At 40.9% G+C, this 26,761-nt stretch overlaps 1 protein-coding gene across 2 annotated transcripts in view; it reads right to left on the reverse strand.

Annotated features, from left to right (window-relative positions):
- Nucleotides 1-8,657: 8,657 nt before the first annotated feature.
- LOC149176107 (uncharacterized) overlaps nucleotides 8,658-26,761 on the reverse strand; it is a 175,753-nt gene continuing 157,649 nt past the window's right edge. Inside the window, exon 5 of one of the 2 annotated variants that reach the window (XM_089419858.1) lies at nucleotides 8,658-9,136. In XM_089419858.1, the coding sequence (XP_089275984.1) occupies nucleotides 8,987-9,136 (150 nt within the window). In that variant the 3' untranslated portion in view covers nucleotides 8,658-8,986. The remainder of the gene's footprint in view (nucleotides 9,137-26,761) is intronic. The other variant, XM_089419859.1, reaches the window with a different exon arrangement.

Consider the following 26,761-nt stretch of genomic DNA (forward strand, 5'->3'; position numbering starts at 1 on the left):
TATATAAATACTTGAGACTTAAGACCTCAACACATGATTTGAAATGATCATATGTAAAATTTAAGTAGAATTGATTAATGCCATCAGTGAACTAAATGTTAACTTAAGTACTTTAACCATGAGCACTGATTGAAAAAGAAATGACTTTACGATGGAATTGAAACATAAGAAACATGTAAACATAAGTAATAAGCAACAAAAACACAGCGATACCAAACAGCAAGATTGATTATGGAGTTTGTCCCTGATCGACTACGTCTCTGGGTCCACTTTCAAGATGGGCATCCGCTTTATTAAGATTAAATCCGAGAAGGTTTATTACACAAAAATTTAACTAGACTGATTGAGCACGCAAGCACTTCTGGTCACTATCACAAGAAAGCTCTCTGAATTAGCTTTCCAATGCCTATCACGGTTCCCAATTCTGACTCTGGATGCTCCTGTTACGCTGAAAACAAATCACCCTATATCCTCCAGAATGTGCATACAAAACTCTAAAACCACTCCAATGCTTTCTTCATGACCAAAAGATGAATTTATAACTTGTTTGGGTTCATTTGAGCTCTCTACTACTATGTTTAGCCATGAACCTATCTAAGGTTTCGGTCCAATCCACTAGGGACACCTTGAGGGTTTAGTTATATGGTGTGATTTTAAAATAGACATAAAACTCAACAAAAACCCAAATCCGACTTTGGATAAGCAGAAACTGCTGACGATTTTCTAACCGGGTGGAAAGAGGTGATGGATAACATGTGACCAGCCGCAGTCTAACCGCACACTGACACCCAGCGCTGATCCCCAGCGGTTATGGCTAGCAGACGGTGACGGTGCAATGAGTTGCTCTATTCACATGCCGAGGTTTTCTCTCGATGCCGTTACGGTTGAAATCTTCACGTGGTCAGGCCCTAATACTGTTAACCCCGACGGTTTATCATGTCTGCTCACATCGCACGCTACAGTTAGCTCCCCACGCAGTTTAGGCCAGTGGTTAGGGGTAATGTAATCCATTGTAATGTTTATTATATGGTTTATGTGTATTGTAATGTATTTACATGGCCCGAGAGGGTTTGTAGACTAGGTTTAATTTATTTAAATACATGGAGTAGTTTCTTGGTTACGTTTTTTAGGTGTTAGGGCTAGGACTTAGGTTATGCATTAGGGTTTTAATATGATGTTTTAGAGTTTAGTCTTTTAGATTTTGTCACATGATCAAAAGAACTCCTTTTACAACAATTGTCACAATGTGACATAAAAACCCCACAAGACGACCTATTCCATCCCTGACAACCAAACCCCGGCGGAACTGACGACAACCATATGTCGACAACCAAGTACATATCCTTCGAACACCATGAAAACCATTGACATCACCAGACAACCTGAACCATATACATTATTGTCGAAAAAGAAGATACCGGACACTGAATGCTGACAACGAATACTGGCGAAGTTGATAAAGTTCAAGACCTCATCGACCATGATCATTTGAAGACCATTTCGACTTTGAACCACTGAAGACTCCACTCATGCTGGACTGACAAGATCCTCCTAGATCAATCCTCTCCACTTGAAAGCTTTTGGACCACAAAAGTTTGACTAGACAAATAGCGGGTGAGGGTAGAGCTCCCTCACTCTCCACCTTTCCTGTTTGATGTACCAATACATTCGATCAACAACCTGAAAGTGATTACCCTGATCATGTTGATCATGGCGCATTTTGACTCTGTAAATTGTGCCATCCATCTGCAGTATGCATAACTTGCGAAGATGGTTAAACAACCTGTTATGAATATGGCAATTGACTTCTTTCCACGAAGTACCATGAATTAGTGATTCATAAACATCTTTGAAAATAGTCTCTGCAAAATATTGTTCAATACTATTGACATGTACTAACAATCTATTTTGCGGAATAACAGAGACATTCAAAGACATTCTTAACATCATACCAGCTACTTGACTTGATATACTTTCCTGATTCCTGATTATTAAGTGAACTTGCTGCAATAAACCCATCAAACTGTAATGTGAAGACTATTGCAACTTAGTTTGATTTTGAAAGTATTGAAGTCGTTGTTGATTTGTTTGAATCATTGTTTCCTCACCCATTAAATGATGTTTCCATTAATTAACACTTTCCCTTAATGCATAAGTTTCCCTTTTATGTACTGGATACTTTGACATTGCTTTAGAAAATGTTTTGACATGAAAAAAAATAGGCTTCGTCTCCACTTGAAAAGAGGCTTCAAAACTGTTTGAAATATGAAAGGGTGATACAATACAAGAGAAATGTAACACTGACTTTCCCCAACACTGACCTGCATCCCTGTAACTTATAACTCCCAAAATTGGACTGAAAATACACATTTTGACATTAGGAAGAGGAGCTTTGGACATCAACTGTAACTCATGTTGTATTCCCTGCTTATGAGTAAGATGTTTAGTTTCTTTAAATAGAACTGGAAAAGTTTCTACCTCTTTGATCAAACTATCTTTAAACTGGGACTTATAATCTGAACAAACATCATGTCAACTCTTATGTTGTTCCTTTACACACATGAGTACAAATCTCTTCTTTGAACTTATTAATTGCTTCATCTGATTAGCAACAACTAAATTCAAGTGAGTTTTACTTTTAAGTGCCCTGACAATAAATTCTTTTTTTTTTGTAAGCTGGGGCGGGACTCTCTGATTTACATGTCCATTATGTACCCCTCTACGGGGGAAGGGTAGCCCAAGATTTGAACCCAAGATTTCCGGTTCGGTGAGACTTCATTTCCACGGCCCTTGCCGCTTGAGCTACCCCATGTGGACTCCCTGACAATAAATTCAATCCCATCTTTCTTAAGGTGATATTTATGCTCTCTTCTATAAAATATTGCATCACGATCATAAAGATAAGGAATTCCTAAGACAACTCCACATATGTCTATTGGAACCACATCTAATTCCACTTCATCAATGTAATTAGTTGTAATGGAAAATTTTAACCGACACTGCTTTGTGACTTTTATCTGAGTTGATTTATTCAGCGAACCTAATGGGTAAGGTCTTGGATGATTTCATGTCTCTAAACCCAAGTTCTTAACTAAATATTCAGATATCAAATTTGCTTTTGATCCACTATCAAACATTGTATCTATCTTTGTGTGCTTAGAAGTTATTCTTATGTGAAATAGTTCAACTCTTTTATCCTCATTTGAAGGATTTATGTTTGATGAAGATGCAATAGTATTCGAACTTGAACCAATGTCAGAAGTTTTACCTGTCGAAACTATGGCAGTTAGCCTCCTTTCATCACCTGAATCGGAGCCTTAGTAGATCTTGTTGGATCGCTGCATTTGCTTTCTTTTCATCCTTATCCTTAAGGAACTTCTTTGGCTTAAGTTCGGGATGAAGTTTCCAACACCTAGATTCATCATGACCGACTCTCTGGCAATGGGAACAAGTAGGTCTTTCATTCTGAGCTATCGTTGATTTCTTTCCCTTCGAATTGTTCTTCCTCTTGCTATCATTGGAATCCTTGATTTCCAACTCTTTGGATGATTGTGGTGAAAACTTGAATGGTTTGCCACCTGATTCAATATGTATGGGTTGAACACACACTCCATCAAAATCATCACGATTAAACATCAATAATGTATGCTGCAAATATGAATGTAGACTACCGTTGTATTTTAATAAAGTTTCACGTGTATCCAATGAAATACCAAGCGCCAATGCTTTCTTTTTGAACTCCTGAGTAAACTCCTGAACATTCTGCCCTTTACCTTGCCTCAAATGTTTCCAATCAATAACAGCTTGTTGCATGTATCCTAAAGGATAGAATTGTTTCCTAAGAGCTTTTAAAAACTTAGACCATGAAGAGATGACTTTACCTTTCCACTATACATCTATTTGAGTTTTACTTTCCCACCAAATTAAAGTTGTCCCCCCCATTCTAAGTGTAGCTAACTGAATTTTCGTTTTATCGTCAGAAATGTTCTGAATATGACAATACACTTCTAACTGCTTAATCCAGTTATCTAACTCTTCAAGATTCATTTCGCCATCATAAATAGGTAACTCAAATTTTACATCAAGTTTCACCAGAGAGTGTTTTCTTAGGTTTCTTTTATGTTTCAGATTTTGAGCTGGAAGAAGAAGAAGATGATGATGATGATGGAGGTGTAGGAGGTTTATCAACCTTGCCTTTACCCTTGTCCTTCTTTGATGTCTTTGAAGAAGAAGCTGCATCTCTCGCCTTCTTATCTTCGTAGATTTCTCCCAAAATCTGTTGCATGCTCAAGAATGCTTGCTGACATTGTTCCTTGCTCATCTTAGTTTCAGGAGTTTCACCTACATCAGACCCTGTCATGATCGACTTATGAGCGACTCTTCGCTTTCCAATCTCTAGATCAAACTCCTCGAGTATTCCTTCTCCACATTGCAACTTGGACTTGGTTATCATTCACTGGCGAAATTCTACAAACGCAACCTACTCTGATACCAAATTATATGATCTGAAATGATCATATGTTAAACTGAAGTAGAATTGATTAATGCCATCAGTGAACTAAATGTTAACTTAAGTACTTTAACCGTGAGAACTGATTGAAAAAGAAATGACTTTACGACGGAATTGAAATATAAGAAACATGTAAACAAAAGTAATAAGCAACAAAAACACGATGATACCAGACAGTAAGATTGATTAGGGAGTTCGTCCCTAATGGACTACGTCTCTGAGTCCACTTTCAAGATGGGCGTCCGCTTTATTAGGATTGAATCTGAGAAGGTTGATTACACAGAAATTTAACTAGATTGATTGAGCACACAGGCACTTCTGGTCACTGTCACAAGAATGTTCTCTGAATTAGTTTTCCAACGACTATCACGGTTCCCAAGTCTGACTCTGGATGCTCCCGTTACACTGAAAACAAATCAGTCTATATCCTCCAGAATCTGCATACAAAACTCTAAAACCACTCCAATGCTTTCTTCATGACCAAAAGATAAATTTATAACTTGTTTGGGTTCATTCGAGCTCTCCACTGCTATGTTTAGCCATGAACCTATTTAAGGTTTCGGTCCAATCCACTAGGGACACCTTGAGGGTTTAGTTACATGGTGTGATTTAAAAATAGACATAAAACTCAACAAAAACCCAAATCTGACTTTGGATAGGTAGAAGCGGTTGACAGTTTTCTAACTGGACGGAAAGAGATGATGGATAACATGTGACCAGCCGCAATCTAACTGCAGGCTGACACCCGGCGCTGATCCTCAGCTGTTACAGCTAGCTGACGGTGACAGTGCAATGAGCTACTATGTTCACATGCTGAGGTTTTCTCCCAATGCAGTTACGGTTGAAATCTTCGCGTGGTCAAGCCCTAATACCATTAACCCCGACGGTTTATCTTGCCTGCTCACATGGCACGCTACGGTTAGCTCCTTGCGCGGTTTAGGCCAGCGTTTAGGGGTAATGTAATCCATTGTAATGTTTATTATATGGTTTATGTGTATTGTAATGTATTTACATGGCCCGAGAGGGTTTGTAGACTAGGTTTAATGTATTTAAATACATGATGTAGTTTCTTGGTTGGGTTTTTTTAGGTGTTAGGGCTAGGAATTAGGTTATGTATTAGGGTTTTAATATGATGTTTCTAGAGTTTAGTCTTTTAGATTTTGTCACATGATCAAAAGAACTCCTTTTACAACAATTGTCACAATGTGACATAAAAACCCCACAAGACAACTTGTTCCATCCCTGACAACCAAACCCCCGCGGAACTGACAACAACCATATGTCGACAACCAGGTACATATCCTTCGAACACCATGAAAACCATTGACATCACCAGACAACCTAAACCATATACATTACTATCGAAACTGAAGATATCGGACACTGAATGCTGACAATGAATACTAGCGAAGTTGATAAAGTTCAAGACCTCATCGACCATGATCATTTGAAGACCATTTCGACTTTGAACCACTGAAGACTCTGCTCATGTTGGACTGACAAGATCCTCCTAGATCAATACATAACTCAAATCCCAACCTAATATTGCCACACCCTTACTAACACAGTTATATAGAACTCAACGATCAGCCTTGACGCATGGGATTTTCTTTAAGTCAACGAATTTGATCTAGCTCGGATTTAGTTTCAATCATGTCAAAGTTCCATAGAATTGGCACAAAGTTGGATTACATGCCCTTGTTACAATAACTTGGTCCTTTCATCATTCAGATCTTATTTCAAACTTTACCTCAGGAAATTTGGAAGCTTGAACCTTAGATACAAGAGGCCAACTTCTAGGTCTCAACCTACCAAGCTAATGCAGGAAGTCACTCTCAAGTCATTATTATACTAGGTCTCGACCTAGCAAATAAGATCATATATAGTTGGATCAGAACAAAGGACAAGACTCAGACCATGATTAGAATCTCGCCATAGTGGATCCTCGTCAGGGTCTCAGTCTAGAGATGATCAGTAAGTGATCATTACAAGGATGGGCTATTGACCTCATGTTCTATTGCAGTAGCCTATGACTCAGATCAGGGAAGTTAGTTCTGAACTTCATAATACAGTGACATGGATTCAGATTTCCATAGGAACATAGATTCAGTCCTCCACATAGAAAAAACTTCCACCAGGACATAAAGTAGGTCCTTTGTTGTAGCATGAGATTGATCCTCTTCAAAAATATAAATTCAGGCCTCATAAAATTTGGGTCAAGAAACAATTGATTGACCCTTGGAATTTTGAATCTTCAATAATAGCTCAAAGACTCAGATTCTCGAATCACAATGGAGACATTTAAACTCGAACCATATTGCCATATACTTTGAAGCCTTCTCCTTAGATGCCTTCGCATAGACCAGATCTATAAGATTATCAAAAGAAGACAAGGGAGGTCTTTTATATGATGCCTCTTGAGGGGAAGGTCATAGCCTTAGTACTGGAAAATATGCCCAGAGTCTCACAGAAATAGAGATATATACTTGACTTTAATAGACGCAAAGGAGTCTTAATTATAACATGGGGGCATATCTCAGATTACATCGTATGACAAGAGGATTAGGAGGCCTCGATTATTTCAAATGGTTGTAACAAAAATAAGCCTTAAAGAATAGGTCTTAGAGCTTGCATGCCTCAACTCCTTTGAATGAGCCTAGAACCTTGTTTGAACAAAGATATAGGAGGATCTGAAAGTCTCTTTCTTGAAGGATGAGGCACCCTAGATTTTGCGGATTTGAAGGCCGAAGATCATTTAAGAACAACAAGGGGATAAAAGGTCTAATGGCCGAGACCCTTGTATAAGAAGCATGCCTAAGGACCTTCATATTAGGACCTCAAAAAACTCGTACATACCTTAAGGATAAATTAGAGACTTGGCCTTAGAATCCTTGGTCTCATTCAGACTGCTCTTTGATGAAGATTCTTCAATGCCCCTCCAGCTATGATACCATGTTGATTTTAACTAGGGCATTGCTAGAATTAATTTTCTTTAACAGTTTGCAGCTTCAAATGATCATTACTAATTTTCATCTAACATTAAGCAGTTAATCATCCATTAAATCATGAAAAAGAAGTAAAATAAACCATGAAACCATGACACAAGAGACACAGAAATTAGGCCTGAGGCCAAGGAAAACCCCACAAGGGGAAAACCCAGAAAAGTCTTCCTTATGAGAGAGAGAGAGAGTTTCAAGATACATCAATACATTAGAAACATCATCAGGATAACCAAATCAATACCAAAGAATAAGAGATATCCCAAGCCATGTCCCATAGCCCTTCTCTAGTTTTCGACCTCTTTTCTCCTTCTAAAATTCATCCTCCTTTCCTTCCACAGAACTTGCTGGAGTAGACAGAAAAATGTGTGAAATGAATTGTCCAAGTGAGGAGGAGAGAGTCACATATATAGTCTTCTTAAGGGGTCCAATGGGTGCCTCAAAGGGGATTGTAGGGTGTGAAAGTCCAGTGGTATGAGGACCCTGTTTTACACCCACATTTATTTGTTTATTATTGTTGTTGAATAATGAGAAGTGTAGAGACCATTGTTTCCTGAAGTTTTATGGTACCTGTGAAAATTTTTATCTATTTACTCCAATTGGCTAAGAAGTTGGAAGTTGTTTGGGTGACTCTGACCATGCTGCTATACTTAATGAAGAAGATAGAAGGAAAGGCTTATTTAAGGCAAAGCATATAATCTGCTCTCTATGGGATTCTAAACATAGCCGTTTATTGTTTTCTCATAATCACTTCATTTACTATTGGAAGAAATCCACGAGAGCACTAATTTTCATCTTTGTGTAATTTCAAATTCTTTCTTGATCATCCTACAACCAAAATTTCACTGTCAGTTCGATGTTGCCACAATCACAAGTATGTTCTTGCAACCTCTACTAAGAAATGACATTAGTAAGGGGTTGAAGTTTATGCCCTTAACTAACCACTTTCAAGACTCACTCTCTCTATATAGAGCATCTACGTTGATATAAACATTAAGTGCACATCCAAGCAAATAAATAAAATAAAAATAGAACATCATTTGTAAAATGCAACAAATTAACCAGTCTAAAAGTGGATTGCATAATAGTTATAGTTATATGAGACAAATGAATTGAATAGATAGCACCTGAAGGTATCTCAATCTCTGTTGAAAAAGGAGAACAAAGCAAGCATTCCATAAAATAAGAGCATCACAGTGCAACCTTTATTTTTGACAAGACAATATGTGTTCTCATGATCCGAATGTTTAAACAGAGGATGTTCCATACTTGTTAGACGAAGTCTATTGAGGGCCAATGGTCCAAACCAGGTTAGGATTGTTACAATCCAGATGACCTGGATCTACTCCTTGAATCTACTTTATGCCGTAATTGCAACGAGCAGTGCAGCGAAAAATCAATTGTTACTTCAGTGGATAAAAAGAAAAGTTCTCCATGTTCACAACCTTACATGGAAAACAGCATGTCCAGTTAAAAGCTAGTGTAAAAATCCATGTTGCCGAATAGGGATCTCAAAGGCTGACATTTTTTTCCCTTGAGCAAATCCATTGCGATCAATGGTTACTTGAGAGATATCTTGCTCAATACAAGCTTTAATTATCTCTTCTCCAACATGCCGTGCAGCATCCTGATATTTATTAGAATCATTTAACATGTTAAAAAACTCTAGCATAACAGAGGAATACTTTAGTAGAAATGGCGTTTCAGCATATCTGGAATCTTTTAATCATATGATAGATGAAGATGCTAACAGTCAAGGCCTTAAATTCAACCTCAATGACCAAAACATTCATAAGAAAGCCGATTCGAATATGAAACAAGAGTGTTGGCAAACATATAAACAGGCTGCATTTTTGATAGATTGAAAATTAGCAAAATCATGAAATCAGCATTTGGCATGCATCTACCCCATGCCAAACGGAATGTCTTAAATGGCAACCAAATAATTTTAGAAGTATTTCTACACATAACAGGATAATTTTATTGCATAACAATCTTTATTAGACTATATGGTCTATTTAACAAAGCAGTAATTTTAACCATGCATCGTCTTTCATGCTAAAGTAAATGTCCTTAATGATTGGATGTAAGGGGTTGTGTTAATAATGCTTTCCTGCAAATGCATTTATCCAACTTTCCATTATCTTGATATATCGCTAAGTTTTTTGTCATTATACTTTTGACATATGATCATTCTGTTAAGTTGTCATGAAACAGCAAATCCTATCCAAAACGGAAAATGCCATTTCTTTGGATAATTCAACAACTGAAGGGTCAAGCTTGTGGATTGAAAGTATTTGATAAAGGGCCAAATTGCCAAATGACATATAAGCATTATGAAATAATCTTCACAGAACAGATATATGATACAGGAGCATTCAGAATTTAAGAGGACCTTTCAGGAAAAGATATGCACAAAATGTAAAACAATAGAGAGAAACCCATGTTTAAAATGATCATTGACTGTATGGAGTGGCATTGGTTCAAGTATGGTGCTCCAGATAACCATAAACCAATACTATAGCTCTATTTCTACGTTAAGAAACTAGCAAAGAATACAAAAGGTCATAAATGCAAAGTTTTCTTGTTACTTTACAAAACATTGAAGAAAGGAGGCAATCAAATCAAACAAAGAGAAGCTAAAACTCCCTGTGAGATTATTGTTGAAGAGACAAAATACCACTAATATATTAGATATCATTTTTGGGATTCAACTGCGTTAAGTAAGTCATTCAAACGTATGACCATTTCCATGAGAGGTAGTCGTAACTGACTAATTTCTCATGATTTTTGAATAGTTCACTTAGCACTCATTGCATCGGGTGATGCTCACAGGGGTGAAGAAGTGGGATTGAAACTAGTGAAATGTGGAGAACGAATCACATAGCATCAATCATCACTTCCGGGGCTTGCACCCGGTAACCAGGACTTCCCAGGAGGTCACCCATCCCAGAACTCCTCTGGCTCAAGCGCGCTTAACTGTGGAGATTTTCCCCACAATCAAGCCCACTTAGCTTGCTACCCCATTTGCAAAACCTTAGCAAGTATTGTGCCTCATGAACCATTCAAGTAGAGATCCCTTGACTCTTTCTGAATTTAAGTATGGGGGATTTACGCAGTGCATTATATTAGATATCATTTTTGGGATTCAACTGCGTTAAGTAAGTCATTCAAACGTATGACCATTTCCATGAGAGGTAGTCGTAACTGACTAATTTCTCATGATTTTTGAATAGTTCACTTAGCACTCATTGCATCGGGTGATGCTCACAGGGGTGAAGAAGTGGGATTGAAACTAGTGAAATGTGGAGAACGAATCACATAGCATCAATCATCACTTCCGGGGCTTGCACCCGGTAACCAGGACTTCCCAGGAGGTCACCCATCCCAGAACTCCTCTGGCTCAAGCGCGCTTAACTGTGGAGATTTTCCCCACAATCAAGCCCACTTAGCTTGCTACCCCATTTGCAAAACCTTAGCAAGTATTGTGCCTCATGAACCATTCAAGTAGAGATCCCTTAACTCTTTCTGAATTTAAGTATGGGGGATTTACGCAGTGCATTATATTAGATATCATTTTTGGGATTCAACTGCGTTAAGTAAGTCATTCAAACGTATGACCATTTCCATGAGAGGTAGTCGTAACTGACTAATTTCTCATGATTTTTGAATAGTTCACTTAGCACTCATTGCATCGGGTGATGCTCACAGGGGTGAAGAAGTGGGATTGAAACTAGTGAAATGTGGAGAACGAATCACATAGCATCAATCATCACTTCCGGGGCTTGCACCCGGTAACCAGGACTTCCCAGGAGGTCACCCATCCCAGAACTCCTCTGGCTCAAGCGCGCTTAACTGTGGAGATTTTCCCCACAATCAAGCCCACTTAGCTTGCTACCCCATTTGCAAAACCTTAGCAAGTATTGTGCCTCATGAACCATTCAAGTAGAGATCCCTTGACTCTTTCTGAATTTAAGTATGGGGGATTTACGCAGTGCATTATATTAGATATCATTTTTGGGATTCAACTGCGTTAAGTAAGTCATTCAAACGTATGACCATTTCCATGAGAGGTAGTCGTAACTGACTAATTTCTCATGATTTTTGAATAGTTCACTTAGCACTCATTGCATCGGGTGATGCTCACAGGGGTGAAGAAGTGGGATTGAAACTAGTGAAATGTGGAGAACGAATCACATAGCATCAATCATCACTTCCGGGGCTTGCACCCGGTAACCAGGACTTCCCAGGAGGTCACCCATCCCAGAACTCCTCTGGCTCAAGCGCGCTTAACTAGAAGCAGTAAATAGACAACTAGAGGATGGCCTAAACAACATTATGTACATGTGCAGAACACAAAAAAAGGATGCCTCCCAGTGCTAAGAGTAAAGACTACATCCAAGTCAATATAGGTTTGCAGTTCCTACACTTCATTTTGATCTAAGCTAGAATTAGGAGTTATATTGGCAAGACTAACAATAATAAATTCCTAGTAATTGGTTCATGTGGAACAAAAAGTTTGTGAAGGAATGCTGAGTTGCTTAGGTCTTGTTATCACTAAGGACGAACTTCTCAAAAGTTCATGTTCGTCGATTTGGTATCAAAGATTCATGTATACATTACCACTTGATTCAGCACCAATGGTTCATGAATACAATTTGATTGATTCGCCATTGCAATTTGTGAGTGCTTTAGCCAGACTTAACACATGGCCATAGATCATCATTCTCAAAGTTAGAGGTTAAACTCGTTTCTTGCATAAGATCTCTAGAGTAGTTATCCTCCAAGATCAATCCACATTCACACTAGTACAGAGTTTAACACCTTTTTTTTTTGGAATGAGTTTACCATGATTGCATGTGACATGCAATACTTGGTATGGGAAAGAGGGGGCTTTAAAAGGGTGATTTGTGATTTCCGAGAATTGTCATTTTGAGAAATTTATAATTTAGAAAAGTTCATATTCTTGGGCATTGATCATATTTCTCGATGCCCTTTATGGAGAAGTGAATATATTCAGTTTTGGCGATCAAAGAACATGAAAATTTAGGGCCAAACTAGGTCAAAATAAAAATAAAAATAAATCTTTCTGGAAATTGATCACATTTTTGGATACCATTTATGGAAAGAATGTGTGAAAATATTTATCTTCGGCATGTTCTTTTTCAATATGCTTTTCCAGTATGCTTTTTGAAGCCTTTTCCAATGTGTTTTTCTAGATCTTATCTTCTTTGTTTTGAGCCATATTACGAAAATTGAATACCAAAGAAACCAAACAAGAACAAGAGTAAACTTGAAAGAGAGAAATACTTCTTGGATAATAATAAGAAGTGAACCACCATCTCTTATAGCAAAGGAAAGGAAAACCTTAGATGCATAAATCCTAAAATGGCTTGTGTACTTTAAGTCAATAATACAACACTAAAGCATAAAGTAACTTTATTATTATGAGGTGTTACACCTCAAATTCTTTGCAGTGTACCCTATATTTTTTTTGTCAGATGTGACCACCATGATGAGCCAAAAGTGTGATGATTTTGTTGTATTCAGCCCACAAGGGTTGATTAATTGGTAGCCAAAATTCCCTTTGCCAAAGAGTCGTGGCAGGTCCTTTTAGTCCCCATTCTCAAGGTGCTTGGTTTTATTGCTCTAGCTAACTATCCCTTGATGGTGGCAACTCCCACCAAGTCGAGCATTTATGCCCTGGTAGGTCTTCGAGCATCTTGAGAGGGGTCTACCAAGATACAATGTTTATGGGAACACCTAGCTACTCACTTGTTTTATTTGCTATGTAAAGGTGATTGGGCTTTGTAAAGGTCACACCTGTTGTTTAGCACACCTATTTTACCCCACATGGACCCCTTGTCTGTTATGTGTGTACCATACTTTGTCTGTAAGCCTTTGAAGGTGATTTTGCACATGATCATTTAGTTTCACATTTGCCAAGTTCATCTCACAGTTCTCAAGGCATTGGTAACAATCTTTGAGGCACAAATGGTCTACTTGAATCCACATGGACATCCTTAACACATGCCATGTGCAAGACCCTAGAGCGCTCTTCCCATTTGGCATGTTTTGAGTCGATTTTTATACTTGAGGGACAACCTACATGTCTGATCACATATGACAGTCTTGGTGTTTCTTTTGAACATATTATGATGTGGAAGGGTCACTTGAGTGAGGTTCTAACATGAATATATGACATGGCACTCATTTAAAATCATTTTGATGATGTGGAGGTCATTCAAAGACATGATTTGAGGACTTATGAACCCAAAATAGAGGACCCATTTGTTAATTTGGCAGCTCAAGGACAAATTCCCTCCTTTGGACAATCTTCCTAATCAAGAAAGACCCCTCTTAGCCCTTGAAAGAATTTAATTTATTTAAGGAAAAATATAATTTTATTATGGAAACCCACATGTGCACAAAAGGACAGGTCGGCCCTAAAAGGAAATTGGACACCCTTGGATGGCTATAAATACAAGTCAAGTGACCCTCATTTGGACATCATAATCAATCATTCTTCTTCTCTCTTATTTGGTTTTGGCTCACACAGGACTGAAATTGGTTCACAGGAAATTCATTCGCACAGGTCCAAAATTGCAAGGTCAAAGCTCGCACATACAGATTAGGGGTTTTGGTTCGCAACCACAGGGTTGCCACGGGACATTTTCATTGCAGCCGCATGCATGCAAGCCTCTGCGTGCGGTCGAAAGGCTTCAGCCACACACATGATTGTCAGCTCCATGCAGCCAAGACTCGAGTTTCTTTTCCAAAAATTGACCGCAAATTTCGACAATTGACTGCAAATGTTAACAGTTGACCATAGGCTTCTGCAGATGTTGACAGTTGATTGTAGGCTTCTGAATCATGATTTTGAATAGTATTATTGTTGGGTTCATCTCTGGAATATAGTTTCGTTGGTTTTGTTGGGTAGCCTTGTGAATGAAGAATTGGATGATTGTACCCTCTCTTTGCTGAAATTTTATGACAATATAATAATAAGAAGAATTTGAAAGAGTTTTCCCCCCTGTGGGGTTTTGCCCTAGTCTCTGACCAATCATGGTGTCTCTATGTGTGAATGTTTTTCTTCTATTGTTCCTTTATGTTCAGCTGCATTGATGATGATATTGTTCATTCTATATAATTGCATATGTCATTAATGATGTTATGATGTTGTAGGGTGAATTCAATATGTAAATAATGAAATGCAATTATCAAAGCAAAAAACAATATAACCCTAAAAAACATTAACATGGACAATTTTCCTCATAGAAGACCCTCTTTGCCCTTGGAAGAATTTAATTCGGTCAAGGAAAAATATATTTTAAATGAGAAAATCCTCGTGCACAAAGGTACAGGTCAGCCTAAAGGACAAATTGGGTCTCCAAAATCACATATAAATACAAGTCAACCTCATTTGGACACACATCACACACATCTTCTTCTTCTCGTGGAGGTTCGCACAAGTTTGAAATTGCAAGTCTTCTTTCACATGTGCGAAGAGGAGAGAAAATTTCAAATTGGGAAGAAATCTGTCTTTGACCAGCCTTGAACCAGTGTTGACCTTTTGGTGTTTGGGAGTATTTTGACTTGGTTTGACTTCTGTTGTAGCGGCTGCAACACCCTCCAAAATTTTGGCCTGCATCCAATTTTGAAACCTTCCTTAGGCTTTTCCTTGATGTTTGCCAGCACTCGGGGTCATCCCTGTGAGCTCATGTTGAGTCTTTGTACCCTCCTCGCTTGACCGTTCATCGGAAATCTTTTTGCATGTTGGTCACAATGTCATGCTTGCAGCCATGTTCTAGCTATGCACAAGATTCGTCTTATGAGTAGAAGTTGTATTCGCTATGTAAACATCTGTCGCACTCACACACGAAGTTCTATGCACTGTCGCGCAAGTGTCGTCACAGTCGTTCAACGATCTATCACAAGTGTTGCGCTTGTCGCTCGCACCGTCAGTCAGTCACATTGAGTGTATGTTGTCTTGATGGTTTGAGGCATCTTGTCATCAAGTCATGTTGAGTGTGTGTTCGCAAGGTCATGCATGTATGAAGTCACTCGTTCACACACTTAGTCATTTTGTTGAAGCTATGTCGACCAGACCAACCCCAATAGCCAGACCTCTGCTAAGCTACACTGCGCAATTTCAGCCCTCAGTGAACATGTACTGTTGCCCAGAATTGCACAGAGCTTGAGGCTGCCTCCCAAGCAGTCTACGCTGCACAATCCTAGAATCAACTCGACTAACTGTCAACCAGAACATCACAGAAGTTTCCCAGCAACCCATCTCGATCTGCGTTGCCCACAAGCAAATCAACCAAGCCTCCAGCTAGTCAACTAAAGAGTTTGACCAGGCAGTGACCCCGAGCCTCACTCCTCCAAAAAATTGTGCAGAAGCTGCCAAGCATGCCCACTTTCGTTGACTGAAGAAATTGCACAGACATGCTGGACAGACACCCACTGCCTGTCACTGCACTGCCCTAAAAAATTGCGCAATTTTTCCAGCCAATCACCCTGTCAGCTGGCCTGTTGCTCATCCTGAAAACTACGCAGTTTTCATGAGCAGTCTCCCAGCTACCTAGCATCTCGCTCAGCTCAGAAACTACGCAGGGATGTCCAGCAGGCCAGCCTCCCAGCTCTACGCAGTTTTTGCCAGCAGCCTCCCGCAGCGCGCTGCCAGCACCCTAGAAAAATTGCACAATTTTTGCCAACAGCCTCTCGCATCCCGCTGCCAACTCCCTAGAGAGATTGTGCAGTTTTCACTGCCAGTCTACCTCTGCTTCTTGCACTGTCTCCCTGGAAAAATTACGCAAATCTGCCCTCCAGCCAAGCAAAATCTCGCAGATAGTCACTGTTGATCCGAATTGCCCATCTCAACCTCCCAATGACCTCTGTGCATTTTTCATGGACAGTGCCCGGAGCCCGCCTCCCGAGTTGAAATCTACCTTACATAGTCGCAGAGCCTTGTCCGCTCTCCCGGTCACCTGCATCCGAAAGCAAAAGACAATGCATCATGGTAAACTAGGAGATTTCTGGATTTGATGTCGTCTCGTCATGAGTGATTGCAAATACAGGTACATGGATGAGACATGGCACGACAACGAACGGGATGAACAAGGAGCGCATGCAAGGAGACTTGTTCACGAACGGACAAACACATGAAGCTTGCCAAAGTACAATCGAACACCAAGACCATCGAAGACTCCGCACACCTTGCCATGTGGAGGTGAAGCTATGATACACCAAGAGCACATCCATCACTCAGCAGCACTACAACTCGACATGCACACCACCACCAGCATGAACATACCAGCTCTGTTGTGTCGAGTCATGTCATGAGTCATCTCGGCCACATCACTACTGTGGGCCACACTGTTGTAATCAATGTAATGTAACGTGGAAGTCCAAGAGACCCACATGTAAATCTGAAGAGTCATGTAAGTCAAACAGTCATGAGGGAAGTCGAACAATCACAAGGGCCAATTTTACCCTTGGCTATAAATACCCCTCATTTGTACATGCAAAGGACTTTTCACCTTGGCTCCTCCCACATAGCCTTGAGAGTCTGTAATCTTTTCTTTGAGGAGCGAGCAGTGGCTCCAACGCTCCGCTATCGGGGTTAGTGATGTAATGGTGTATGGATGTGTCTTGGAACTTTCGATTAATTCAGAACCCTGTTAACAGGCCAGCCTGCTTTCACACATGCATTGTATTCGTTTGTAAGACTATTCTTTGGACGTTTGTAATGCATGTTGATTTAACCTGTATTAAGACAGTTGAATTATTTTAGTTGTTTTAGTACATAAGCTATTGGAAATGTGTCGTATCAGTTATTAACAATGTCTTGCCCGTGTGGGCTATCCCGCCGGACATTCGACAGGTTCATTCTTGTAAATTTGTTATAATGCCCATCGCACTCGTGTGGACTATTCCGCTGGGTGTTGTACGTGTTATCTGTTCACCTTGTGTTTGTAACTGTCGAATCTGTGTGGACTACTCCACCGGAAGTTGTGCATGTCTTGTTGTGTTGTGTGTTTCTAGCACAGTTGGGACTATTCCCTTTCAACCAGAGACTCACTTCCACCCTTTCCCTCTGTAGTGAAAGAACTTTGACACAAGTGGCACTAAGCACTCACCAGGCACGTGAACCTCACTGTTCGAAGACAAAGAAAATGACTCTCACGTGTTAACAAGCAAGAGCTAAGGCATATCTTTAAGATAATGGCAACTGGGCCATCGTACTGGATGGGACTCCTACACCAAACGGTGTGAGGTCTAGTTGGGACTTCATATCGGGGAGATCCCCTGAATGTTGGCAGGTCCAGCACCATCAACATTTCTGGCACTAGAAGGAGGGCCAGATGACAAGATGAGCCTGTTACATCTGGTTTGAATCTCTTACCAAATGGATCATACACAATTCGTGCTCCCGGGGTGTTTCTCTCATTTCTCCCTTAATCAACTATCAATCCCCGATGAGCTTCTCAATCACTTGTCCTTGTTAAAGTTTGACAGTGAGGACAGAACGTCCATAACCAAGCATATTTCTGATTTTCTTCATTTCTGCGAATCTCATGAAATCGATAGTGAAGAGCTTGTTTGCATACTTTTCTTCCTCACCCTTGAAGGTCGTGCTAATCGGTGGTGTCATACCCTGCCACCTACTTCCGTCCATTCCCTTCTCACTCTCCTCAAGGAGCTCCATCAAGCCTTCGATAAGTGTAACCACCAAGATGTCTATGAAAGAATCTCTCGTTTAAGAATGAAGCTTGGCTAGCCAGTTGAGGACTTTTCTACTTGCTTCCTTCACCTTTGTCACGAAATTCCTGAATGGTTTGTGGACCTTAACTTCATGAGCGAAGAGTTGAAACACTTGGTTCATGTCTCCCGAAACGGTGAACCTCCTGATTTCCCTTCTTCCTCGACTCTTGCGGATCATGAGACCCCTCATTTTGCAGAGGAGGAACCCAACACCTCGTTTGTTCCTTGTCCTCCTCCCTTTCCGATCTCGAAGAGGGTGCCCCCTCGCAGCAGCTATGAAGCTAAGAAATCTGCGCAGAGGGTGCCCCCTCGCAGCAGCTGTGAAGCTAAGAAATCTGCGCAGATGGTGCCCCCTCGCAGCCGTCGCAAAGCTGAGAAATTTGCGCAGCATGTTCCCAACCCATCTTCTCAGCCGTCTCCCACTCCCATGGAGGAAATTCCATAATGGCTCAGAAAGCCTATGGCGAAGATTCATTCCTCCATTCTGCAAGAGGACATCACCGTTCATAACCCAAGTCTTGAGTCTAATCTGTGTCTCTGTTATCCTCCATCATCTACAAGCCATGACTCCTTGTACCATGACTCGCTTGATCAATCCGCTTCACAAGCTAGCTGTGTGCATTCTCTTGATTCTCAAGCTATTGGCTCAAGTTGTAGTCATGTGCAAGGCAGTCTCATTATATAGGAGGAGGAGCAGGAAGGTGAAGACACAATCAATTCCTCTTCTATGTTTCAAAATGGTTCACATCAAGACATTGAGCTTCCATTCTTGATTGACTCTCAATCCGCTAATCTTGGTGAAACATCATGCACAATTAATTCTTTCAATCAACCTCCAGTCTTGGGTTGTCATCACTCCCATGCTTCCGTATGTTGTGATGAACGCCCAAGCACATCATGTGATCTATTGTTCTCTCATGTACACTCTAACTCAGATCTAGAATGCGCACCGGTCAAAGCAGACATCCATATCAAAACTTCCTTTGCACCTCACTTTCCTGTGTGTCCTACCATTCACAGCGCATCTACATGCGGCAGAGATACTCCCTGTTCTCTTGCTTCTTCATCTGATGAGTTATCTCCTCGATCGATACTAGGCAGTGAGGTTGTCCATGATGAGAACAGTCTCAATGCACAAAACTCTTCCCACTCGTCATCATCTTGTGTGTTGCATGAAGACAACTCGTCAAGTCAACTTGCTAAAGCTGGAAAATTTGATGAGGTCTATGAAAGATATGGTTGACATCTTAAGAGCAGTTTTGAAATCAGCAACAACAGTCATCCTCAAGCCATGCATGATCTAGTTCACATCTCAAAATGCAAATTTTCAATTCTGGAAAGTTCCAGGACGTGCCAGGGAGTCGAGGCACTTCAACGTCTGTTGATGGTTATGTCAGGACCTCGCGACTCTGGTAAGCCCCTCGAACCAAATCAGATCTTGTTTCTCACGCACAATCCGTCTATCTGCATGGTTTCACTCGACGTGGATCCCCATGTAAAAAATATTTACTATTCCAGGTGTGATATTTCAAAATTCAAATTTTCACTAATGACTGAATCCACGAGTCTGTTACAGCATGTCCATCTTCATGCACTTCTCTTACATCCAATTCGGGTTGGGAGTGTCCATCCCTCATGCAATCATGGAACTGTGAAGTTGATCATCTCAAAGACTATCTTTGTCCAGAATCATACTTATCAGATGTTCTCTCTCGTGATCAGCTCCTTGGTCTTCTTGCAAATCTTGCACTTCAAATCTGCCCGCTCATCACACCAGCAATCTCCCTATGTGATGACAAATGCAGAAGCTATCACACAAATCAAGTTCCTCTCATTTCACCACACCCCAACTGGCTTCACACAGTCACAGTGCTAGTATCCTTCCTACATTCTTGTGATGACCATGATACCTGTGCAATTTTTCACCAGTTGCAGGTGGGTGTTCTGTCATATCTAGCACATAGCGAACTTGGTTCCATCATTCAGAGTGTTCGCAAGATTGTTCAAAAATCTTCTATGTTCATGTCAAACTGGGAATCTGGCATCTCGACCAACTCATCTGATCTTTCTTCTATCTTGGGTGACTGTCATGCAGTTTATCATTTTCCCAACAGTACATCCAATGACAGTCGCTTCGCGCATTATGATCTTCAAAGTTCACCGTGTAACATCTTTCTCCTCAAACTTTTGTCAAGCAGGTGAGGCACTTCGGCCTGCGCTGATGGCTATGGCAGGTCCTCACTGTCTTGACATGACCAACGAGAATGATCAGATCTATCTATCCGTACCAGATTCCCATCGTGATCCCCTCTCTCGAATCAGGAACCCATCTTCTCAAAGATCACGAATCTTTCAAAGCAGCCATCATGAATTTTATGATCCAATCGTTGAATGGCTGGAACAATCTTACTTGGCGAGTTATGTTGCAGGTAACAAGCTTCAGTCCTTCCTCGCACTCGCTAAGAAACTTGGTGCAGAAGAACACACACTCACAAGAGGCCTCCAAGGTTTGTTGAAAAACGGTAGTCGCCGACGACGTGAGCATGTGTGCTGGGTGGTTGTGACACATCTTTCTGCCCATAGGCGGGACCTTTTTTCTCGTGTGCAAGTTTGTCGAGTTTTTGTATTTTCTATTGCACACTATTTTTTATCTATTTTAATCCCCTGTATCTTTGTGGTCGTAGGTCGGGTACGCCTACGGTGGCTTCACTGGAAATTTCATTTCACATAACCCCAACCGTTTAGCATAGAAGGAGTAGTGTTTGCTTTCTTGCTTGTCTTTTCTTTCTGGTTTGCATGTTTGTTTGCTTGCTGACTTGGTTTGGTTTGTTTGCTTGCTCGCTTTGCTTGCTTGTTGTCTTTTCGCTTTACTTTACTATTTTTGCTTTGCTTTGTTTTGTTTGCTTAATATCATGCTATTTTTTGTTTTTTCAATAAGTGTTTCCCTCTACTGAGTTCTGGCTTTTGAATGAGTATGTGGTTGAGATCCAAGGAGTCTTGTGACACTGCAGCACTTGGCCAATCCTGTGTCCGTCTTCTCTGTGCTTGGTTGTAACCTTCGGCCGATGAAGTCTTGATAGAAAATATGAGCCGTCTGCAAGGGAAGCTTGGGTCCAACCATGAACCTGTGTCCACACTAGGAAACCTCGTGCCTGTACTCAGCCTTCTGCTCTGTGTGTTTAAGCTCAAACTAGTAGAAACGGAGAAGGGGAAAATCTAAACAAGCAAACCTATGTCAAAGGTCTTACATGCTTCTTTGAAGGAACAACCTCTCCTGCTCTTGATAAGTCGAGATCCCTTTTCCGCCCCAAAAATAAATAAGTGCCTATGCACAGTCCTCTTTTAAAAAATACAAAGGCGAAAGAATAGAGGCTTCCTGCGCAAAGAGGTGAAGCATGCAACTGCACCTGGGTACTGACCAGGCTCGCTGGCAGTGGAGCAATGCATGTATTCCTGCGTGACTCCGTCGGGGTACTGTCCAGGCCTGTTAGCAGCAGAGCAACACCAGAGATGAAAACTTAAAATTTTAACTCACGACCCAAACTACCCTTCTCGATTTCTAAACATTGTGATCAAGCTGAAATCTGTTGTTGTGTTTGATTGAGTTGGCGAAAGGTGAACCATGTCTGTCCATGGGGTAAGTGGGGAAGCCGAAGTAACCTGCACAACGATTCAATACTCCCTAAAAGACCAAGGCCATGCGCTGTCAATGGACCAAAACAGAGAAGCTAGAGTTCAACCAGTGTGTCGCCAGGTGTTGTAGCAGCTACAAAACCCTCCAAAATTTTGGCCTCCATCCAATTTCGAAGCCTTCCTTGGGTTTTTCCTTAATGTGTGCAAGCACACGAGCTCATCCCGTGAGCTCGTGTTGAGTCTTTGCACCCTCCTCGCTCTACCATTCATCAGACATCTTTTTTCATGTTGGTCACAATGTCATGCTTGCAGCCATGTTCTGGCTATGCATCGTGTGTACAAGTTGTATTCGCTATGTAAACATCTGTCGCACTCACACACAAAGTTGTATGCACTGTCGTGCAAGTGTCGTCACGATCGTTCAACGATCTATCACAAGTGTCGCGCTTGTCGCTCGCACCGTCGGTCAATCACACTGAGTGTATGTTGTCTTGATGGTTCGAGGCATCTTGTCGTCAAGTCATGTTGAGTGTGTGTTCGCAAGGTCATGCATGTACGAAGTCACTTGTTCACACACTTAGTCATTTTGTTGAAGCTATGTCGACCGGACCAACCCCAACAGCCAGACCTCTGTTGAGCTGCACTGCGCAGTTTCAACCCTCAGTGAACATGTACTGCTGCCCAGAATTGCGCAGAGCTTGAGGCTGCCTCCCAAGCAGTCTGCACTACGCAATCCTGGAATCGACTCGATTGACTGTCACCCAGAACAGCACAAAAGTTTCCCAGCAAGCCATCTCAATCTGCGCTACCCACAAGCAAATCAACCAAGCCTCTAGCTGGTCAACCGAAGAGTTTGACCAGGCAGTGACCCCGGGCCTCACTCCAAAAAATTGCGCAGAAGCTGCCAAGCATGCCCGCTTCTGCTGACTGAAGAAACTGCGCAGACATGCCGACAGACACCCGCTGCCTATCACTGCACTGCCCTAAAAAATTGCATAGTTTTTCCAGCCAGTCACCCTGTCAGCCGGCCTGCTGCTCATCCTGAAAACTGCGCAGTTTTCATGAGCAGTCTCCCAGCTGCCAAGCATCTCGCTCAGCTCAGAAACTGCACAGGGATGTCCAACAGGCCAGACTCCCAACTCTACGCAATTTTTGCTAGCAACCTCCCGCTGCCACCTCCCCAAAAAAATTGCGCAATTTTTGCCAGCAGCGCGCTGCCAGCTCCCCGGAGAAATTGCGCAGTTTTCATTGCCAGTCTCCCTCTGCTGCCTACACTGTCTCCCTGAAAAAATTGTGCAAATCTGCCCTCCAGCCGAGCCAAATCCCGCAGACAGTCACTGCTGATCCGGATTGCCCATCTCAGCCTCCCAGTGACCTCTGCATAGTTTTCATGGACAGTGCCCAGAGCCCGCATCCCAACTTGAAATCTGCCTTACACAGTTGCAGAGCCTTGTCCGCTCTCCCAGTCAATTGCATCCGAAAGCAAAAGACAATGCATCATGGTAGACTAGTAGATTTTTGGATTTGATGTTGTCTCGTCATAAGTGAGTGCAGATATAGGTACATGGATGAGACATGGCGCGACGACAAACAGGATGAACAAGGAGCGCATGCGAGGAGACTTGTTCGCGAACAGATGAACACATGAAGCATGCCAAAGTACAAGCGAAGGAGTGACGTGCACATGCAACATCAAGCGAACACCAAGACCATCAAAGACTCTGCACACCTTTCCATGCGGAGGTGAAGCTATGATACACCAAGAGCACATCCATCACTCAACAGCACTGCAGCTCAGTGTTGAAAATATCGGTATCGGCAAAATATCGGCGAGGGTCCAGAAAACATCTTATCGGCAATATCGGCAAAATATTGGCAAATATCGGCAAGCATAAAAAATATTTTTTCCAAATTTTTAAACATAGCCGATATTTTGCCAATATTTTCAAAATATCGCGATATTTTGCCGATATTTTCAAAATATCGCGATATTTTGCCGATATTTTCAAAATATCGCGATATTTTGCCGATATTTTCAAAATATCGCGATATTTTGCCGATTTTTTCAAAATATCGCGATATTTTGCCGATATTTTCAAAATATCGCGATATTTTGCCGATATTTTCAAAATATCGTGATATTTTGCCAATATTTTGAAAATATCGCGATATTTTCTCGGTGATATATCGTTTTGCCGAAAATATCGCGATATTTTCGAATATCGTTGATATTATCAACAATGCTGCAGCTCGACATGCACACCACCACCAGCATGAACATGCCAACTCTGTCGTGTCAAGTCATGTCATGAGTCATCTCGGCCACATCACTACTATGGGCCACACTGTTGTAATCAATGTAATGTAACGTGGAAGTCCAAGAGACCCACATGTAAATCTAAAGAGTCATGTAAAGTTGAAGAGTCATGTAAGTCAAACAGTCATGAGGGAAGTCGAACAGTCACAAGGGCCAGTTTTACCCTTGGCTATAAATACCCCTCATTTGTACATGCAAAGTACTTTTCACCTTGGCTCCTCCCACATAGCCTTGAGAGTCTGTAATCTTTTCTTTGAGGAGCGAGCAGTGGCTCCAATACCCCGCTATCGAGGTTAGTGATGTAATGGTGTATGGATGTGTCTTGGAACTTTCGCTTAATTCAGAAGTCCATTAACAAGCCAACACGTTTTCACACATGTATTGTATTCGTTTGTAAGACTATTCTTTGGATGCTTGTAATGCATGTTGCTTTAACCTGTATTAAGACAGTTGAACTATTTCAGTTGTTTTAGTACATATGCTATTGGAAATGTGTTGTATCAGTTGTTAACGCTGTCTCGCCAGTGTAGGCTAGCCCGTCGTACACTCGACAGATGCATTCTTGTAAATTTGTTATAACGCTCGTCGTACTCATGTGGACTATTCCGCTAGGTGTTGTATGTGATATTTATTCACGTTGTGTTTGTGAATGCCGCATCTGTATGGACTACTTCGCTGGAAGCTGCGCATGTCATGTTGTGTTGTGTGTCTCTAGCAGAGTTGGGACTATTCCCTTTCAACCTGAGACTCACTTCCACCCTCTCCCTCTGTAGTGAAAGAACTTTGACACAAGCGGCACTAAGCACTCACTAGGCACGCGAACCTCATTCGAAGACAAAGCAAACCACTCTCACATTCTAACAAGCAAGAGCTAAAGCATATCTTTAAGATAATGGCAACCAGGCTATCGTACCGGATGGGACTCCTACACCAAACGTTGTGAGGTCTAGTTGGGACTTCCGGGGAGATCCCTTGAATGTTGGCGGGTCCAGCACCGTCAACAACTTCATATTTTGGATCTGTTTTGCAAGCCGAATTCTTTGGCAAGGAGGATGAACTTTTCTAGGCACTTTGACCTTGGTTGACTGTAGTTTTGCAACTAAGGTTTCAGTAGACTTTGACTTTGACTTTGACCAATTTTGGAGGACTGTTTTGGGACTATTTTGACTTCATTTTACCAGCATTCAAGACCGCATTTTTGGACAGTTGACCAAGCTATTTTGGAGGCAAGATGACCATTGACCATCGACCATCTAGGATAACTGTTGCTGCCATTAACTTTGACCAAAATTGCAGATTTGACTTGTTGACCATATTTGACTATTGGGCTCATCATTTGGATATTGATTGGTTGATTTAGTTGGATAGTCAAAGGTTCGACTTTGACTCTTGTTAATGAATTGAATTATTGTATCTCTCGACTGAACATTTGATGACAATCTAATAAAAGAAGAATTTGAAAGGGTTTTGCCCATTGTGGGGTTTTGCCCTAGTCTTTAACCAAATCTTGTGTCTCATTTCATTGCTCTTGATTGTCTACTATTGTACATTGCATTTATTGTTCTATCTACAACTGATATTTATCATTGAAAGATTAAATTTGATTGCTAATTGAAGAAAAGATTGGGCTAAGTAATTGTAATAGCATAGAATAGTGGAAAATTAACATGGTATCAAATCTAAGGTGAATACAAGCCCAACGAATCAGTAGACGAGCAATCATCTTTGAAAGAAGTTAAAGGAGCCTATTTGACTTGGTCAAGATGTCTACCTCCTACTTCAAGGACTCTGAGAAGCTGGGTGACTCATCAAATTTTGTTGCTTCGAAGGATAGGTTGGAAGTAATATTGGATGAAAATGATGTCTTGGAATATGTGGAAGGAAAAGTACTTGAGCCTCTAGAAAATGCTCCTATTGCTACCAAGTCCAAGTATAAGAAAGGTGAGATCAAAGCTAAGAAAATTCTTATTGATTCCTTGCAAGATCATTTGCTTGTTTATGTTGGAAAATTGAACAAGTCTAAGGACATCTATGATAAGCTGGTTGGGATGTATGAGGTCAACAACTTGAATCATATCCTCTCCTTGAAGAATAAACTCAAGGAATTGAATATGAACAAGGGGGGATCTGTGCAATCCTATGTCCTGAGGGTATCCCAACTATGTGCTAAATGTAAGTAGTGACAGTGTTCAAAATTGTATTTGAGTCATGATGTAATGTATTTTTCAAAAGAAGCAAAAAGAAATTTTATTGTAAAAGAAATTGACTTATTAAAGCATGGGTTTCATGCTTGGGTCAATGATTTTTAGGTCAAATCCTCCATTGTAGACTTCTAGGGTTTGTGTCAAGAATTCTTGTCCTTGTCATTATGTAACAGACACTACTTGGGCATTATCAGTCAAGAAAGAAATTTATTTTAGTGTCAAATAAGTCATTTAGGCCTCCTCCACGAAGTCAGCCTCAACCTGGACAAGTCGACCTAATTGGGAGGTAGAATCCACTATATAAAGGCAGTAACTCGACCTCATTTGGAGA

The sequence above is a fragment of the Pinus tabuliformis genome, chromosome 4_1 (genome assembly GCF_031772625.1).
Source record: "Pinus tabuliformis cultivar Carrire ecotype Pingquan chromosome 4_1, CPIR1, whole genome shotgun sequence".
Lineage (NCBI taxonomy): Eukaryota > Viridiplantae > Streptophyta > Pinopsida > Pinales > Pinaceae > Pinus > Pinus tabuliformis.